The sequence below is a fragment of the Harpia harpyja genome, chromosome 8 (assembly GCF_026419915.1).
Source record: "Harpia harpyja isolate bHarHar1 chromosome 8, bHarHar1 primary haplotype, whole genome shotgun sequence".
In the NCBI taxonomy this organism is placed as follows: domain Eukaryota; kingdom Metazoa; phylum Chordata; class Aves; order Accipitriformes; family Accipitridae; genus Harpia; species Harpia harpyja.
In genome coordinates this window covers 27100745-27121765 of record NC_068947.1, presented here as the reverse complement: position 1 = coordinate 27121765, position 21021 = coordinate 27100745, and the positions used below count along the sequence as shown (strand labels likewise).

Sequence of the window (21021 nt, the reverse complement as noted above, 5' to 3'; positions counted from 1 at the left end):
CTCCAAAATAATGCTCCATCTTTCACCATTCAAGCTTATAACAGTACTTATGAACTTTATCATATCCTGGGCTGCATAAAGAGAAGCATCACCAGCAGGTTGAGGGAGGTAACAAAGCTGGTGAGGGGCCTGGAGCACAAGTCTTATCAGGAGTGGCTGAGGGAACTGGGGCTGTTTAACCTGGAGAAAAGGAGGCTGAGTGGAGACCTTATTGCTCTCTACAACTACCTGAAAGGTGGTTGTAGCGAGGGGGGTGTTGGTCTCTTTTCCCAGGTAACAAGCAATAGGATGAGAGGAAATGGCCTCAAGTTGCGCCAGGGGAGGTTTAGATTGGATATTAGGAAAATTTCTTTACTGAAGGGATTGTCAGGCATTGCAACAGGCTGCCAAGGAAGTGGCTGAGTCACCATCCCTGGAAGTATTCAAAAAGTGTGTAGACAAGGCACTTGAGGACATGGTTTAGTGGGCATAGTTGATGGTTGGACTCGATGACCTTAAAGGTCTTTTCCAATCAAAACGATTCTATGATTCTAGGTGATTCTGCCCCTCTGCTCACCTTTTGTGAGCTGTGTCCAGCTCTGGGGTTCCCAGCACAAGAAAGACATGGACCTGTTAGAGTGGGTCCAGAGGAGGGCCACAAAAATGATCAGAGGGGTCGAACACCTGTCCTACGAAGAAAGGCTGAGACAGTTGGGATTCTTCAGCCTGGAGAAGAGAAGGCCCCAGGGAGACTTTATTGCAGCCTTTCAATATGTCAAGGAGGCTTATAAGATGAACAGAGACTTTTTACCAGAGCCTGTAGTGATAGGACAAGGGGCAATGGTTTTAAACTAAAAGAAGGTCATTTCTGATTAGATATAAGGAAGAAGTTCTTCACCGTGAGGGTGGTGAGGCACTGGAACGTGTTGCCCAGAGAGGTTGCGGATGTCCCATCCCTGGAAGTGTTCAAGGCCAGGTTGGATGGGGCTTTGAGCAACCTGGTCTAGTGGAAAGTGTCCCTGCCTTTGGCAGGGGGTTGGAACTAGATGATCTTTAAGGTCCCTTCCAACCCAAATCATTCTATGTTTCTATGAATTATTGTGTGCCTATACTAACTAATATGAACAGTAGTGTTTGTACTTAGTCTGCAGTTTGGGGTTGTCTTTCAGTAGAGCGCCATAAGTTTCAGATGTAATAAATATCATCAGGGTTGCCTTTTTTAAAATAAAGTGTATTCAAGCTCCTAGTTCTGTATTTAGCTACTTAGAAATCCAGTATGTTGTCTTAACTGGTAGTACTTTATGTACAAAAGCTTAAAAAGAACAGTTTATTTACACTTTGAATTGATCTTTTTGTCAGGTGATGATTAATACTGAGTTACACAGAAGCTAAGCAGAGCATATTTTTATTTTTGAATGGTTTTAACTTTCTCACAAAGCATTGAAGCTTTTTTCTTTTTATACACTACATATATTGTATTTAAGTATCCTTAACATATGTTAACATATGAGAAGGTCCACCTTCTCATTTTGACTTGTTTATACTTCATTTCCACTTGATAGAATTTCTTGATAAATGTTCTGTTTATTAACTTAATTTGTTTCTTAGTTATTCTAGAAAACTGGAGGGATCAGATTTTGTAGACATATAAAATAGTCAACCTTATGTTTTCAAAGTCTTGGCTCTAGGGTTTGTTATTTTTTGATGTTTTATTTTATATTAAACATATTGTGTGTTTCTGTTTGATAAATACTAATTCTGTAACCATTTAAGCATAATATAATGCAGTTAGTGATGAATAGCATACAAGAAAAAAACAAAATATCTTTATAAACCAGTTATTCCCTTCCAACTCATTTTTTTTTATTTTCTAAGAAATGTAAAATATCTTTTATTTGTACTGTAAAAAATGATTTCCAGAGTTATTTTCTTTGTGTGAAACATCACTCCAGGTTTCTTAATCTATTCCTGACAAGGAATCAAAAATCATCTGTCTGTCTTAAGACAGTTTGTCTGAATCAAGCCATTAGCATAGTCCTCTTCCTTTTGCTATATTGGAACTTTCAGCTGCTGGGGAAATGGCTACAAAGCCTTTTTACCCAGACTTTCTGAGAGGGGAAATGTGAAGCTCTTTTTGTTTAGGAATGCTTTACATTTGGGAGTCGTTGATTTTGGGATATAGATTTATTTGATGGACTTTTAGTCCCATTTCTGGTTTATGATGTTATAACTGTCTGTTAGTATCTGTAGTCATGTACAGATGGCAGTCCATAACTCACTTATTCTTTTAAATTATAAATGAACAGATACCATAGGCATCCAAATCTAGCTTTAGAAGAGACATCAGTCTGAACTAAAAGTGCCTATTCTCCTAAATGCTTGTACCTGCAATAGAAAAGTGTACGCTACTTCTTCATTTGTAAGACTTTTTAAATAGGATATGAGTTTGCCACATGTGTTTTTAAATCAACAGAGAGCATCAAACCACATGATGTTACCTAGGGAGGAAAGTTAGTCAGGTTTAGACAGAACATCTTTCTATCTTCCACGTTCATTAATGTTCATTAATGCATTGAACTTATTCTGAGAAATTGTGCATTGGAAGACAGTGCTTATCTAAAATTTGTTGTGAAGTAACCACATTTTGTGCCTCATGAACACTCTGATGAGATTTCTGATCCATATGTTGAACACATTAGGTGCAAAAACTGTCTGCAGGGCAGAAGTCTGTTCGTGCCATTTTCCTTCAAGTGGCTTCCACCACTAACTTCATTTCCAGAGAAGAAGCCAAGGCTCTGACTCTTGATATTCTGAGATTCTTGACCATACTTAACCATAAACCAGGCATATGCAGTTTGCTTTTTTCTTCATAGAGGTCCACTAGTGTGACATGTGACATCCTGAAGACTCTTTGATAGTCCATTCTTTGCATTAAGATGTTTAGATGATGAAATATGTTTTTTTAAAGGTCTGTGAAAATCAAGAAGCAATAGAATTACTTATTAAAAGATTTGGAAAAGAAAGATGAGCTCCTGTATCTGGTAAATAAATTCATAGGAAGACATACTTTATATATTTAGATGAAATCACTTGCTTTCCTACAAAAATAAGGGCTGAATAGTTATTTAAAAAAATGCTGCTGGTGTTGAGCAATGTAGCAGCCTTGATCTGTGCTTTAAAACTTCTATTGATAACAGTTCTTTTTTGTCAAAGCCTGTATGCATGTATGCAGCAGCAGCATAGTGTCACCAAAAAGTTATGCTTTTTGACAAAGGCAAAAACAGAAAGAAGTTGAAAATGTGCACTTCAGAAACAACCAAGTAGTTTAAAACCATTCCTGAAGCTAAATCTTACTACTTAGTTAAATGTGCTAAGTTCTGGTCTCTGATAGACCTATTAACAATTTTCTAGCCTAAAGTGAAGCTATTCGTGAGAAGACTAGAATAGAATTTCCAGAGACACATCTAGAAACATTTAGGAGCTATTTATCAAAATAAAAATATATACATATATATATTTTAAATACGAAAAAGAGATACCGTGACACCAGCTGTAATTGATAATTCTCTTTTGGAATTAAAGTGCTAGAGAGTTTCCTTGACTTTCAGTAATATAAAGAATATTTCCTTGATACTCTTAAAATACAACAAGAGTGGGATTAAAATAAAAAAAAATTATTTACAAATAAATATTTGATAGACAAAAAATATGTTTTACCCAAGACATAAGTAGAAGAGCAGGGAAGGAGCTACTGCCTCTCATTTTCTTGCAACCATTAAACTGTTCCTGCTATCCAGAGAAATAGTGAGTAGAACAGAAAATTCTTGTCACTACTGGCATTGTGATCTGGAAATCATAGTTAGTTTGCAAACCAGCAGTTTCCTCTGTGTCAGACTCACTGTTTGGCTATATGTTTAATGTAGCCATTTATAAGCAGGTTTGTAAGGAAGATGCACCATCTTTTTGCTTGTCTGTAGCTTGATGATTTCATAAGGAACTGGTATAAAGTTTATCCTAAATAGTGTATTGATAAACACAGTATTTTTTCTGAAGTAGGTAGAGTAACATTGCAACATTTTAGGTATTCCTTTATTATTTTTTTCTTCTAGGTTTATTCACACAACTAAATAGATCTCTTTAGAAAGATTTCATAAAGTATAAGATAGTTCCAGTGAGAAATGGGTGAAGCTCTTACACATCTATGAAAATTTGGAGACTGAATGTAATTTCTCCATAGCAAAAGAAGACACTATAAAATCAGCAAATGAACAGGTTATATATATAAGTTTCATAGGTCACCCCCCTTTTTCATACAAGGTTATGGCTGAAGAGTTTCTCATCTTCAGGAAGACATGTTCTTTGTCATTTCTGAGATAATGGGGCCTGATGTTGCCTAATGCTAAATACAATTAGCAGGTATCCTATTCCTGAGAATTTCAGCTGAAACAGTTTCAGGAGAGGAGAAAGGCTCAAGAAACTGAAGGCTGAATACTGATATTTTCATCTTCCATTATAAATTGATACAGCAATCAATTGAAATTTCTATGTGAACATGAATGCTTGGATAGCGGTATATGGCTTGTTTTACTAAAACAGTTAATATATTTGTGTGTTACTTCCTTTCTCCAGATGCTCCAATGTTTGTGTCAAATCAAACCATGTATTACTCTTGGGAAGGCAATCCCATCAATATAAGCTGTGAAGTGTTAGCAAATCCGTCTGCCTCAGTTCAGTGGAGAAGAGGAAAATTAGTTTTACCGGTAAAAAATACAACACATCTGAAGACCTACAGTACAGGGAGAAAGCTGATTCTAGAGGTAAGGCTTAAAATAGAAAACAATGTGTTGACATTAATTTCTTCCTCAGCTTGGTACCATTGCAAGTACTATAGAGTGCATTTAAGGATAAGACTTACAATTTCATAACTAAAGCTTTTTTAAAAAAACCCAACTATTTATGAACTGATTTATCTCCAGATTTCTTGTGAGCAGTGGGAACATAAACCTTATTTGTATGACTCGTGCTCAGTTTTTCATCTGCAGTGAACAAAAATGTAACTTGTGTTTCTTGCAAGTAAATAAATACATAAATAAATATAAAACTAACCCATCAGGTTAATACTAAAAATGAAAGTGACTACCTGGTAGGTGCTTGGCATATACAAAAAGATTTGTGCGGTTTCAGTCAGGAACAAAGCAGAAGGGTAAAGTGATAATAAACTGCAATTGACTTTGATAACAACTGTTTCCTCACGGAGGCATTGGTAAAATAAGAACTAAACTCCCTTCTGTTATCTAAAAGGTGAATGTGAGAACAAAACCTGAGAAAGGCAGAGGACTAAGAGTGGACCTTAATTATGCGTTTACTTTATTAACTTGACTAAACAGTGAACGACTCAGCAATAGTGTATAGCAAATCATGGTCCTTAATTAATAATTTCACAACAAAGTGTAACCAGTGTCTCCAGCCCTGGTCTCACCTGTTACAGGGACGACATACTGTCTTCTTCCACAGGTGTGAAAAAAGTTAGTTTTCTCCATTTCTATCTAGTATCAGGCTTATGTCTGAGCATAAGCTTCTCAGTTGCCATAGGAAAAAAGGTTGAGAAGCTATAGAGCTAATCACGGTGGGGGACCTACTTCAGATCCCAAAAAAGAGGTGTGCAGTCCACTGAAAAAAACTATGTTTTTTTCTTAAAGTCCAAACAAGTAACCTTATTTCTTGTAGTAGAAGATATATATTTAAAGAGACAGTCATACTCTTGTTTGGAGGTCATCTTTAGGGTTTTTTTATTTTAAGTAAAGCTTAACAACTCAAAATATGCTTTACAGTCTGTGGTTCTCTAAGTGCTCTTCCATTCTACTGTCACCCAAACAGTGGGTCAGGCAACCTGAATTCCAATAAGACATTAGCTCCCTGTGGTATCTATTATCTGTTCTGTCTTAAATCCTTATTCACCTGAATTTACAGTTGAGTTACATCCCTTACATCATCTTTTCCCCCCTGAATGTCTGGTGTATTGCAAATCCTGAAACAAGAAAAAATAAAATATTATTTTTGCATCATCTATAGGAATCAGCAATTTTCAGACCTTTCATTGCTTATTTCAGTCAAAATAACAGTTTGTGCAAACAACATTGGTGAAAAAAATGTGAACTTATTAGATTTTTTTCTTGTTTAAGAGTGAAAATGTAAACATGAATTATTTTCCATTATTTCATTTCCTCATTTGAATTCGAGAGGGGGAATACAAAAAAGGGTGTATTTAGATCTGTATTTGGAGAACATACTGGATAGGCTGAAGTAAGAATGCATTTGCATATTGGTTAAGGAGAATGTATTTGCATTTCCGATTTTTTTAAAGAACTTTCATCATTGATTAGAAACTAATATTTACAAACTATTCATTTTAAAGATTGCTCCCACATCTGACAGTGATTTTGGACGGTATAATTGTACAGCCACAAACAGAATAGGAACAAGATATCAGGAGTATACACTTGGTCAAGCTGGTAAGTTAAAAAGTTGTTTCCTTTTTGTTAAATATATTTTCTATTTTAATCAAAATTAAGTTCAGACACACTTTTCTCTGTTTACTTTACTCCAGTGGAATGTTTGCAATTGATTTTAATTCTCTGAAAGTTGAATTGCAATATAAAGTAAAAGAAACCAGTTCCCTCAGAATATGAATCTTTGGATTTAATTTTAAGGCTTTCTGAAATTTGAAAAAATGAAATTAGTCTAACGTCTTTTCCTTTGCCCTTACTACATCCTACATTTATAACAATGTGTTTTCATTATTTCAGTGGACAGACATACAATTTGCAGGTGGTAAAAATAAGAAAGAATTAGGAAAGTCTTTTTTTCCTTTTTCTCCCTGGTATTTTCTTGATAAGCCAAGGATGACAAAAGACTGAAATACTTCAGCAAAGAATTTCTATCTTCATTTGCACTTTCAGTTATTTAAAAACAGAATTTTACCCAGAGAGCTGGATTGAGTTAATTTAAGCTCTGAGGTGTTCTACAACCAATTGTTACAGAACTTCTGAATGTTTTTAGGTCTGTCTATTGTTGTTTAGGCAAATACAAAAATATGACTGTAGGTTTGTTCTTTGGCAGAAATAACTATTAACTGAGAATAAATGAGAGTTTCTTAGGATTTCTTTCAATTACATTTTCTTGTGGAATGGGCTAACGCTTGTTCAGCAAGCTTTGAGGTCTCCCAACATTTGGATCTACATGCTGAGATGATGCAAATTGTTCGAGCTTTAATGACATCTATGGAGTTATAAAGCAGTTTACAGTACCAAAGGTACAGCCATACTGAAAGCTATACAAGCCTTGCGATGCATTGTTATGGACCATTTTCATCATGTAACTTTCAGGTCATACCATACTGCCAGGCTGGTTGATACATATTGAAAGGGACAGGTAGAAATAAGGTCTTGTATAATTTTTTTTTTTAAAGTAGGACTTGTCTATTTTTTACGATCTTGAATGTTTCAGCTGTAACTTTTGGTTATAATTTTGTTTTTTTAATAAGCAAATAAACTGAAGCCTTATTAGGAGGACTTTTGGAGGTGCATTGCTGAAACGTGGACATCCAGTCATAGGGAGGCTCTCTTACCTGGCCTGGTGTTTTAATTTTTATAGTTTTGCTCAATAGTGTAATTAGTTTCTTTTGGTGTCTCAGGAGTTATAAAAAACAGCTGTTTATTAAAAAATTTCTCAGAAGTTGTACACAGCATTGAAAGTTTTTCCCATTACCTCTGAAGGATAGATTACTAGCACACACTTTTACTGTGAATACTATACTATTTATTTGTCTTTGAACAGTGGTCAAAAGAGATGAGCTTCCTAAGATAGGAAAATGTGGGGGTTTATTGAGAAACCAGCAGATTTCTATGTGACACAATTTTACACCATCCAGAAGATCCATTCCCCTTCATTTTACAACTTTTTGGGGTTATTAGCTGTGTTGCAAATCTGATCTTCCTTTGATAGTTACATGCTATCATTCTTTACAATACATTCTTTACTTTCCACCTTACAAAACTCACCCCTTTTTGAGGACTCACACAATCTAATTCATACCTAAAATAATTTTATTTTTTGTGAAAAGAAATTCCAGACAAGAACAGTTTGTGGAATCTTCGGTCATGTTCATGATCATTTACCTGGTTGATCCCAGTTATTTCAATGGAATTGAACAATTGGGTTTCTGTAACAGGGCTAAAATTATGACTGTAGCAGCTCATCAGTGCTACCAGTGGCATTAAATATTGTCCTGGTTTCAGCTGGGATAGAGTTAACTGTCTTCCTAGTAGCTGGTACAGTGCTATGTTTTGAGTTCAGTATGCGAAGAATGTTGATAACACTGATGTCTTCAGTTGTTGCTCAGTAGTGTTTAGACTAATGTCAAGGATTTTTCAGCTTCTCATGCCCAGCCAGCGAGAAAGCTGGAGGGGCACAAGAAGTTGGCACAGGACACAGCCAGGGCACCTGACCCAAACTGGCCAACGGGGTATTCCATACCATGTGACGTCCCATCTAGTATAGGAACGGGGAAGTGGGGGGCAGGGATTTCGCCGCTCGGGGGACTGTCTGGGTGTCGGTCGGTGGGTGGTGAGCAATTGCACTGCGCATCATTTGTACATTCCAATCCTTTCGTTATTGCTGTTGTCATTTTATTAGTGTTATCATTATCATTATTAGCTTCTTCTTTTCTGTTCTATTAAACCGTTCTTATCTCAACCCATGGGTTTTGCTTCTTTTCCCGATTTTCTCCCACATCCCACTGGGTGGGGGGGGAGTGAGTGAGCGGCTGCGTGGTGTTTGGTTGCTGCCTGGGGTTAAACCACGACAAATATGAAAAAAGAATGGTCCCTGTGATGTTCAAAATTGAGGTAGTATTAAAAAAGCTCTAAACTTTAAGGAGGAACACAATTAATTTCTATACCAATTATTCTGTCTCTAATTAAGAAATCTCGAAACTTGTAGGAAGTTGGCATTGATTTCAATAGGTTTGATTAACTATATCTATTATGTGTATATTACTTTTGCCATCATTTAATTTAGGAAGTAGATTTAGCCCTCTAAAAAGCTCAGGACTTGACTTTCTAAATATTCATGACTGGCATAGGATTTGCAAAGTTACATTAAATTCATCAAACAAAAGGACTGCACGTAACCCTCTGATTTTAGTTAGTTACATCTATTTCTCTTCAGTAGCATGCTTTCTCTTTGGGGCAACACGTGCATCTGTTGATTCAACAGCAGCACTGGTTCTGCCTGGCCTGCTGGGCTAGGTGCTACACTTGTCTCTGGAGTATCATCTCTAAGATTTGTTACATGTGAGGATTCACTGGAAGGGAAAAGCAGTAGAAGTATAATGTGAAAGCTGCTACAATAATTTCTCAATTTCTCTCAAAAACAGAAGACTTGCCACTAGAATTCTTTCTTAAAGCCATGAACATAAATGATAAGAAAGGGAAGGAAAAATCCCACTCGCATCCTTCTGGTGTCTTACCTCTCAGGACAGAAAAAGCTGAGAAAATAGAACAATTATGCCAATGAAAACAGAGGAACTCAAGTTGTGATTATTGCTGTGCACTGTTTTTTCATAAAGATGAATACACATATGAGAACAATTAATTAATTTTAATACAAAGTAATTCTAATTATTAATTGAAAAAGAACATGATATTTTGATTATGCATTGTATTTCAGCAAATTCTCACATGAGAGCCCCTACAAATGCAAGTGAGAGCAAATAACTCCATACAAGCTATAATCCTGTTTTGGCATTTTAATATGACTATATCAGAGATGTTACTGATACCAGTTTTTTCAAACAGCTTACTATTCTCTATTTTTGCAACAGTTTGCTTAACATTTTTCAGTCAATTTTTCAGAAATATTGATGAACACTTAAAAAAAATGTCTTGGAGGTATAAACATAAAAAGGTAAATCAGGGTATATTTAGTGAATATGTAATGAATAAAGAATTATGGGAAGTTATTAGTAAAGCATGAGCTATATATGGACATTCTATACAATGTTATGAAATGGAGAAAATAGAACAAACTCAAATTTTGTAGTAATAATAATGAACAGGTATCCTTAACATAAGCCATTTGTAGTGTAGTATTTACATGTGCCTGGAAACACTGGGTTTGGGGGTGTCAGGGCTCCATTATGCTAGGCACTACTTGCAGTAGTGTAATGCATAATATTCAGTATCCTGAAAGATTGATAAGTTTAGCATTTGCATTTAAATGGACTTTTTTGGGGAAAAAAAACCCAGCAAATAACAAATGTAGTTCACTGTTAAAAGTTTTGCACTTAAACTAGCATCAGCTGGAAATGAAAAACAACCGGGGAGATGGAGGATAAAACTGTCATAATAATTACAGGTATAAAATGTCAAATGCAGCTTTCTTCTGAGTTTTACCACCTCTGTTGCTTTACTTTGGTAGATTAGGAAGCCCTAATGATTGATATTTTCCATATTAAAGCCTATAAAATTTTTTCATGCATCTCAATACAGACTGGATTTCTTTCTGGTTTTGTAAATACTAATGCTGGGGTGTAGCATACTTTCACAATGGCTCTGTCAGGCAAAAATAAATACTGTTTCTGGCTGGGAGACAGTATTAAGCAAACTATGCTGCTAGGGTAAATTTTACAAATAATGATAATTTTACTGAATAATTTTCTCTTAAAATTCTACAGGAATGACTTGTTGCTTCATGTTTTGTTCCATCTTTCTGCCTTGCTTGTTTTCAGCAGAATCAAACTACCCTTTTTTTTAATTTTACAGCTAGTTAAAAAGTGATCATACTGTCACAATGCCATTATCTTTATTTCTGTTGCCCTTCTTAAGAAATTAGACTTACTGATGATAGAAAAAAATTTCTTTCAGAATTTAGATGCAATTTGCAACCATACCATTTTGTAAGACAGGAAAACTATACCTGTTCACTCAAATTATACAGAACTACTGAATCAGCCTGAATTCCAGACACTTTCATTTAAACCTTTCAAAACAGTTGAAGAACTGCAGCCTATTTAAGGTTTGACACTGAAAGGTGCTGGCTGTTACTGTTAAATGCTGAGAAACTTCAGTGCTTTTTGAAAGCTTAATCAGATGTGCTCACCACCTGACTTGTGGTGATCGATTTTTAAAAATACCACATGGTTGACGTCCTCCTTTTTCATTGCTTAAGCATTTAAATTGCTGTGTGAGTAACATGTACAATGCAAAAAGAACCCCAGTCTTTTTTGTATCTTGCCACTGCAAATTAGTTACTTCATGTCACAACCACAACTTTTATTTTAGAAGTCTACTTATACTCTGTTTTTTCTCTGTGACAGGCTTAGGCTTTGGTAAGCCATGTGAGCTTGGCAGATTGTCTCAATGGCTTTCAGAGCCTGAGGTGAGCACAGATATTCCTAGATTTGCCGAGATCTAGTTCAGTCATAGTTTATGAGAAATATCAGTATGCAGGGAGGTGGTATGAACTAGCAAAGCATTCTTCCTTTTTGTTGAGATCTCAGTATAATTATTTTAACTGTTTTTGTATAGATAAATAGAAAATCGTACGGCCATCGGTAGTCTAGGACTATGTTGTTGGAATAGATAATTTATTATCTTAAAATGGTAAATGTTAAGGTTGTGACACAGAGAGCTAAACTGGATTTTTCAAATACATTTTTTTCTTTAAATATTAATGTGTATTTTTCACATAGCAGTGTACAGCTGGTCTGAATCCAGAGCCCCTAAAAAGTAAATCATGATTCACCTCTAAGACTCTCATGGCTTTACTCATCCTAGACTTCCCTTTCCCTTCCTTTCTTCTATTCTGGGATGGCAAAAGGGTTAAAAGTTCAGATAAATAGTCTGATTCACCTTTTTGCTTTAGTCTTTCTTTCAGTCTTTGCACCTAGAAGGATACTTTCATTTTTCGTGAAAGTTGAGATTCTGATCTCATCACATCATGCCTGGAACTGCAGCTCAACACAGAGACTTACAGTGACTAAGTGTTAACAGGATCAACTGCTGGCAGAAACTGTACCAACAGGCAGTGAACATAGTTTACAAATTAGCTATGTCATACAACTCTGATGATGAATTTCAAACGTGTCTTGGCAAATCGTCCCTATTATGTGTTTTGCACACTATACTATAGAACATCAAGGATTTTACAGCGTTTAGAGGTGGTGACATTTAAGAATACTTAAAGAGATGGGAGAAGCTATATCTGTTTCCTTTCTAAAGCAAAATTACAGGGAATTAAAAAGCAGAATTAAAATACATTCTATGATGTCATTAGATATTGAGAATTCCCATGCCACTTTATTTAATTAAATGTATTTTAAGCATCCCGTATACACAGGAAGTCAGTGAAGCAGTAGAATAATGACATCAAAAACAAATGAAGCAAATTGAGCTTCACAGAAATTACATCCTGTAACCTGTTTTATGAAATCAGGTCATGCTCAAAATATGATAAGGTTGATAGATAACTGACAAGGACTACAACATCAAATTTAATGGTTTGGTGCTGGCACTTTGGTGCTGGTTAATGGATGTTGTTGCTTTTTTCTCCAAATACTTGTGTTTTCACACAGGCAAAATAAAATCAAAGAAATAGGACTTAATTTTCCCTGGAGAACAATATAATAAAAAAGATAATAATATTCTGTTCCAAGACAGTTTTATGGGATCTTATTGATTTATTTTTTTAGGATTGTTAGATTACTTCTCTGTATAACTTTTCCCTTCCTGCTGCCAAAATCCCATTTACCTCCACAAAAATATCGGCAGATCTAAAATCTAGTTCTCCGTGCTAAAACTTGCCATGCACGTCTTTAGCAGCATCAGCTAAAGGATTTTTACTAAAAAACCAAACAGCAACAAAGTTTCAATAAGCATATGTGTGAAACTATCAACAAGGCAAAAGTGTTCTGCTTTCTGTGCATGTATCTTATTTTCATTCATTATTTATGTATTTATATGCTAGCTGTGCTCCTGTTTCCTAATTAATTCCTTATTTTTCCAGACCTCCCACTGATTTAGTAAGATATCTACTGCAGTTTTCCCCAAGCAAGGACATCAAGGCAAGACTGAGCCTAACCTATACATTTAATATTGAAATTTTTCTCCATTCTAAGGATCATAGAATCATAGAATCATTTCGGTTGGAAAAGACCTTTAAGATCATCGAATCCAACTGTAACGCAACACCACCATGCCCACTAGACCATGTCCTGAAGTGCCTTGTCTACACATTTTTTTAACACCTCCAGGGATGGCGACACCACCACTTCCCTGGGCAGCCTGTTCCAATGCCTGACAACCCTTTCAGTAAAGAAATTTTTTCTAATAACTAAACCTCCCCTGGTGCAACCAGAGGCCATTTCCTCTCATCCTATTGCTTGTTACCTGGGAAAAGAGACCAACACCCATCTTGCTACAACCCCCTTTCAGTAGTTGTAGAGAGCGATAAGGTCTCCCCTCAGCCTCCTTTTCTCCAGACTAAACAGCCCCAGCTCCCTCAGCCGCTCCTCATAAGACTTGTGCTCCAGGCCCCTCACCAGCTTGGTTGCCCTTCTCTGAACACGCTCCAGCACCTCAATGCCTTTCTTGTAGTGAGGGGCACAAAACTGAACACAGTACTCGAGGTGTGGCCTCACCAGTGCCGAGTACAGGGGAACAATCACCTCCCTGCACCTGCTGGCCACAATATTTCTGATACAGGCTAGGATGCCATTGGCCTTCTTGGCCACCTGGGCACACTGCTGGCTCATATTCAGTCGGCTGTCAACCAGCACCCCCAGGTCTTTCTCTGCTGGGCAGCTTTCCAGCCACTCTTCCCCAAGCCTGTAGCGCTGCATGGGGTTGCCGTGACCCAAGTGCAGGACCCAGCACTTGGCCTCGTTGAACTTCATATGACTGGCCTCAGCCCATCGATCCAGCCTGTCCAGATCTCTTTGTAGAGGCTTCCTACCCTCAAGCAGATCGACCCTGCCTCCCAACTTGGTGTCGTCTGCAAACTTGCTGAGGGTGCACTCAATCCCCTCATCCAGGTCATTGATAAAGACATTAAAGAGAACTGGCCCCAAAACTGAGCCCTGGGGAACACCACTTGTGACTGGCCACCAACTGGATTTAACTCCATTCACCACAACCCTCTGGGCTCATCCAGCTAACCAGTTTTTTAACCAGCAAAGAGTATCCACTTGTCTAAGCCATGAGACGCCAGCTTCTCAAGGAGTATGCCATGAGAGACAGTGTCAAAGGCCTTGCTGAAGTCCAGGTAGACAACATCCACAGCCTTCCCCTCATCCACTAGGTGGGTCACCTGGTCATAGCTGCTTGGTCAAGCAGGACCTGCCTTTCGTAAACCCATGCTGACTGGGCCTGATCCCCTGGTTGTCCTGCACATGCCGTGTGAGCACACTCAAGATGAACCGCTCCATAATCTTCCCCGGTACCGAGGTCAAGCTGACAGGCCTGTAGTTCCCTGGATCCTCCCTCCGACCCTTCTTGTAAATGGGCGTCACATTCGCAAGCCTCCAGTCATCTGGGTCCTTCCCTGTTGACCAGGATTGTTGATAGATGATGGAGAGTGACTTGGCAAGCTCCTCCGCCAGTTCCTTCAGTACCCTTGGATGGATCCCATCTGATCCCATAGATTTGTGAGTGTCCAGGTGGCATAGATGTACCAGCATGAACTATTTCATGGAGATCTTTGACTCTAAATTCTTCTCCCCAGCCCCATCTCTTTCCCTGCCATGGTCCTGATACCACTTACGTTCAGCATTAGACATAGTTACTTTCAGTCAATATATATGCCAGATATTCAGAGGCAAGAAAGCTGCAGAACTGCACTAGGAACATACTGGCAGGAGACAAGAGCTAACTGGACGATAAATCTCTGACCCCACTACCTACTCTGACACCATCACTTCCTTTTCTCCATTTACACCAGGACTGCTAAATTCTCAGAAGGAAAATTATTCTCTTCCATAAAACTATCCAAAAAATAGCTTGAAAAGAAAATCCCCAGTGATAAATGGTTGTCAGTTATTGAACAGGTTGGGTAATAATAGTCCTGGTTTCGGCTGGGATAGAGTTAATTTTCTTTCTAGTAGCTGGTATAGTGTTATGTTTTGGGTTTAGTATGAGAAGAATGTTGATAACACACTGATGTTTTCAGTTGTTGCTAAGTATTGTTCATGCTAATTCAAGGTTTTTTCAGCTTCTCATGCCTAGCCAGCAAGAAGGCTGGAGGTGCACAAGAAGTTGGGAGGGGGCACAACCAGGACAGCTGACTCAAACTGGCCAAAGGAATATTCCATACCATGTGATGTCACGCCCAGTATATAAACTGGGGGGGGAGCTGGCCGAGGGAGGTGCAGATCACTGCTTGGGAACTAACTGGGCATTGGTCGACAAGTGTTGAGCAATTGCATTGTGCATCACTTGTTATATTCCAATCCTTTTACTATTATTATTATTATTGTCATTTTATTATTGTTACTGCTATCATTATTATTTTCTTCCTTTCTGTCCTGTTAAACTGTTCTTATCTCAAACCACAAGTCTTACCTTTTTTTTCTGATTCTCTCCCCCATCCCACTGGGTTAGGGGGAAGTGAGTGAACAGCTGTGTGGTGCTTAGTTGCTGGCTGGGGTTAAACCATGACAGCTTGGGGTTTTTTAATGACTTGTTTTAATTTAAAGGCTGAACTTTTGGTAAACTATCACTTGTATAGACAGCAGTATAATGATAACAAAAACAGCAGTGTAACTTCTAAGAAAGTACACCAGAATCTGTGCTATCACTAAGTGATCTTTAGATCATAGAAGAGAAATCCTACACTTTTTCTACTATATAGTCCACCAACTTATATCAGTAACAGTATATGAAAGAGTAATCACTGCCCATAGCTAAAGTCCTCTACGATTCATTTGGTTGGTTGGATTTAGAAGCAAAAAGAACAAGAAGCATCCACAGTTCTATCCTTCCAGATGCAGACTTCAGAGTACACAACTTTGCAAATTATTCTTCACTCCTGCTAAACATTGAGCCAAAAGCCTTGCAATTGTAACACGAAAATCATGGCAATGCTCCAAATAATTTCAGCTGACAGGGGACAGCTCAAATGCTAGGATGTTTAGCTAGATCAGGACCAGAGGGCTGTTAACCTTGCATGATCAAATTCATCCTCATTAGAGAACTACAGGATTAGATTCAGTTCATTATGCTGCTAATGATCTTCTTTGGGGAAAAAGTTATAGATTTGCCTAGTCTGAAAGAGATAGTAGGTATTTTATTCTATCTTAATGGAATTGCTAGTATTTGTTTGTGATTTTGACTAGGAATGTGTCTCCTGTTATACTTTCTTCAGGTGATTCACTCTTTTCTTAAGAACTGATGTAGTTCAACTCTGAAAACTGCATAAAAGTTACCTACACATGTGGGTTGCTTGGATTGTGGGATGCATATTTAAAATAGTATTGTGGATGTAAGTCACACTTAAATGAGTTTTAAACATGTTGCAATGTGCTAGTTATGCAAAATATTTTACTGGGTTTTCACAGGAGCTTCATTTTATTCTTATTACCAAATGGAATCATATCTTCATTCGGCAGAAATTATACTTGAATTTGCAGTAGAGAACATAAGGTTCTTCCTGAAGGATTTCTTCTTCCCTATGCCATGTTTATTGTAGTTAATCATATACAGACATAAACACAGAAGGAAAAGATATCTCCTTAACATTTTGAAAGTCAAGAACAGAGTGGATATGTAAATAACACACTTTTGTTTCATAGCATCGACCAAATAATTGTTTTGATCCAGACTGAAGTAGCAGTGAATTGCCTTATAGAAAGAGCATACAAAAACTAACATAAAACCAGCCTGAGTGAAATTAAATTTTCATTCAACCTTAAACAATTATTTTGTTTGTTTCATTTTGAACTCTTTTAACAACAGAAAAGGAATAAAAGTGTTTAGAAACCATTTGTAATATTGTAGGTATCCACAGCAGCTTTGAGCTTGCAATTAAATCCAAAGACCATTCGTCTTCAGTACTGCAGAGCTATATTCATCTTCCCAAGTGATTGGTATCCACATCACTCACACAGTGCCATGATGCTTTACTTTGGCTATCCTGGATTGTTTTGCTGGCATTCTTATGTTGTATTTTTCCCACCCCTTTCAGAACAGTCATTTGAGCTAGGGAGGGAAGGAATCAGTAGGCAGAATGGTGCTTAAGGTACTGTCACTGTCAGGGAAAAAAAATAAAATGCTGCTCTCAGCTGTAATGAGAATCTGGAGGAGAAGGGTCACAAGCTGGTTCTAATTCTCATCCTCCTCTGATTTTGGGATCAATGCTTACTTTGCAAGCAACATATATATATAATTCTTCCATGTGATCACAGAAAGAAATCTGTATTGTTTTTTGAACTTTTTTTCTTTTTTCTAAAAAAACCCAGCTTTTTGATCAATTTAGAAAAAGATTCAAAACCCAGGTCTGTGTTCTCCTGGATGCATAGCATACTGGTTACATTTGGTCACATTCTGTCTGACCATGAATCTTGAATTCCATTCTGCAGAGTAATACAGCTTCGCTAAGAAGGGTGAAAACTTCCTGCAACATCCCATATCCTGATGAAATGAATGTTTCCTGGAATAAGAAAGGATTTGAGGGTTTGAATCCCTCAAGCTGAGATTTGAATTCTACTCAAATCTTTAACGTCATGGATTCATATAGTTGTGTCTCTAAGTAAAAGATATTAAAATCGTTCCTCCATGTAAATAAATCTATGCTGGTTTTAACCCAATGAGCACCAAGCACTGGAGGTTTCAGGAGACCTATATTCAGAAATGCTAACTGTAAGAATTTACAGAGGTATGATACTAGCACTAAGACACTCAACTCTGACAACTGTTAGAGAATTTTTCTGAAAAATTTAGGTGCCTGATTATTAAAAAGTTATACAAATCATCCCCTTTAGAGCAGCTTTGGCAGGTCTTGTTTTCCTGAGAATTCGTGGCTGAATATGTCCTTAAACCCATTATTTAATATTTTATAGACATTTTTGGCTCATTTTCATTCAAGTACCAATACTGGGTGAAGCTCAGTTTGACTCTCTTTTTATTCCCAACTGTCTGACAGCCCTTGAATAAAGACTACATTTTATGTAAATGGTTCAGTACCCACTAACCAAATGATAGGCTTTGGCTCAAATTCTTGCATGTCCTTATAAAAATATCTTTCATATCATGGAGACAAAAGCAATGTCAAATCTGTAAGCAGGTATGCAAATCATTGTCGGATGTATCAAAAGAGAAATTCTTAATGTGTTTCAAATTGCTGTCCACAGAACTAAAATTCTTCTTAGTATTCTCAATACAGTTTTTTTGTAATTATAACACTTTAAAATGTAGGACAATTAGAAAATCATAGAATCATAGAATTGTTTGGGTTGGAAAAGACCTTTAAGATCATCAAGTCCAACCGTCAACGCAACACCACCATGCCCACTAAAGCATGTCCTGAAAACTTAATCTTTTGTCTTCTATGTGTTAGTTTGGTCATACATTGTAAAAGTAACTTAATGTTTCTATTTTTAAAAAGGTATTGACCCCAAAGTTAATTTTTTGGTTTTGTTTCATATCTAGCATCTCAACACCTACAGACACCTGCTTTATTTTCGTAGTTCTTTTCTACTTCAAAAGATATGCACGTCCTTTTGATTTCAGATAAAACGTTTCTTTCCACCTATTCTGCAAATTATTTCTGAAACTGAAAAGAGAATAGAAACCTTCCATTAATATTCCTTTCTAGTAGCTTGGAATCCAGTCTTTCAAAAAAAAAGAAAAAAAGGATTCATGTTTTCAGCAGTATTTCAGAGTTTCATAAAAATGGCCAAATTATTTCTGCAATTTTTTGTCATAATCACATTTAGAAGAATTCAGACTCTGAATGATCTATTTAGCTATAACTATTCCTCTTGTAAAATTTGATTTAAAGTTTGTTATTCTCTTTTATGTAATTATACAGTAAACAAAATAGTCTCTTACATTTTCCTATGATGAAATTAGCTATTAAACAAGATCATATTATAAAAGAAAGGCAGAAATGGAAAAATTTTTTGCATTACTTCAGCATACAAGAAAATAAATGTGGTTTTCTTACAGCTCTGTATTACAAAGCTTAATCTGTTTATCTAACGCAAACATTATTACATCATATTCAATATTTATCTTTTATCCCTTCAAGATGCAAAGGAGACTTTTTGGGGTAGATTATCAACTGTTTACGTCTGTATAGTTGCTGCTGATTATTAAATTAATGTTTGTACTTTTTTAGATGTGCCATCAAATCCTTATGGAGTACGAGTTTTAGAGTTGTCACAAACCACTGCCAAAGTTTTGTTCAATAAGCCAGATTCACATGGAGGTGTGCCCATTCATCATTACCAAGTGGATGTAAAAGAGGTAGCCTCAGAAACCTGGAAAATAGTTCGCTCCCATGGAGTTCAAAGTAAGTATACAAAAAATAAATGGAAGTATTTTAACTGAAAAAAATGTCAAGGGAAAAGAATGCAAGTATATTTTAACTGATTCTTTGTTTCTCCATTAGTCTTAGTCCAGTAACTGTGTCTTCAGTTAATTTTAATGCAGACCTCTTTACGCCAATTAGAAATCTTACTGTAATCTTGTAAAAGGCAACCATTACTTTTTAGTTTTAAAAAAGTTTGGTGAACAAATTTACAATTATTTTGCATTTTTCACTGCCCAGTCAAGTAGATATGAAAAATATTTTTGAAGCTGTTCATTACAAAGAGATTAGAAATCACAGAGGAGTTAGTTTGAGAATGTGCATTATGTATGCAGTTAAATTAAAAATTTTAAGTAAGCTATTATGTGATATTTAATCCTGGGCATTAATTACTGATTTTGAGCTACTTAGTAACCTTTCTACATACCTGTTAATATTAATGACGTATGTTTCAAAAGCGTATCTATAAGAGTATTGTGCAACAAACATTAAATGCCTTCTTTGCACTTCTCTAAAGGCAGAAAAGAGTATAAGCCTCCCCAAACAGACAAGAATTCTCTAAGTACATGCCAAGGTGGGGTGTTTATACAGAGTAATGTTGACAAAATATATTCAACAGATCAGTAATCCCTTGCATCTATATTTACCCTTCGATATTTTTAACAGGTAGTGCAAGTTAAAATAGCCCCAACAGTCTTCTGATTTATACAGGAGGTGAATGGTTTTGCAGCTATCATCACAGTGATGGGAGGAAAAAAGTAGCAAATGATGTAATGTGTGTTATCTCTTTCCCTTTCACATCCCATAATCCACACAGAAAAATTCTGCACTATGCAGAGCATGTTCCAAATTACAGTTATTTCAAAGAAACATGTAATAAACATGTAATTAACATATATTCAAAGAAACATATAATGACTTTTTATCTTTTGTTTTTCTTAACCAAACACAGTAACTGTGTGTATAAATGTAATACTGTAAATCATAGAATCATAGAATCATAGAATCATTTCGGTTGGAAAAGACCTTCAAGATCATCGAGTCCAACCATTAACCATGCCCCCTAAACCATGCCCTGGAGTACCCTGTCCACTCGCTTTTTGCATATCTCCAGGGATGGTGACTCATCTCCAGAGATGGTGACTCAAATCATAGTAGCGTTCATTTTAGTCTGGTATAGCTTATATTTCTTTCAGTACTAGAAGATCTAAAGAAGACAATGTGCTTCCTCTAGTTGCAGGGCATGCACATTAATGGACATTAGTGTAGCTCTTCCCTTCTTTTCATGTTATGTTTCAGACCAAGTTTGAGACTTTTTTTGTCATAGCTACTTCCTTCAATGAATTTGCAATAAATTTCTCTGAGGAGAACTACAATGTACCAAATACTAAAACCTGAAGTGACCAGTCTGTGTAGTGGGGTGCAACGTACTCAAATGAGAACAAACCCAGTGACTAC

The 21021-nt window shown here is 36.6% G+C and overlaps 1 protein-coding gene across 1 annotated transcript in view; it reads left to right on the top strand.

The window, feature by feature from the left end:
* Positions 1-21021, top strand: part of NCAM2 (neural cell adhesion molecule 2) — a 331544-nt gene that overhangs the window by 242877 nt on the left and 67646 nt on the right. Inside the window, exons 10-12 of the mRNA XM_052794652.1 lie at positions 4609-4796; positions 6395-6491; positions 19372-19545. Coding sequence (XP_052650612.1) covers positions 4609-4796; positions 6395-6491; positions 19372-19545 — 459 coding nt within the window. The remainder of the gene's footprint in view (positions 1-4608; positions 4797-6394; positions 6492-19371; positions 19546-21021) is intronic.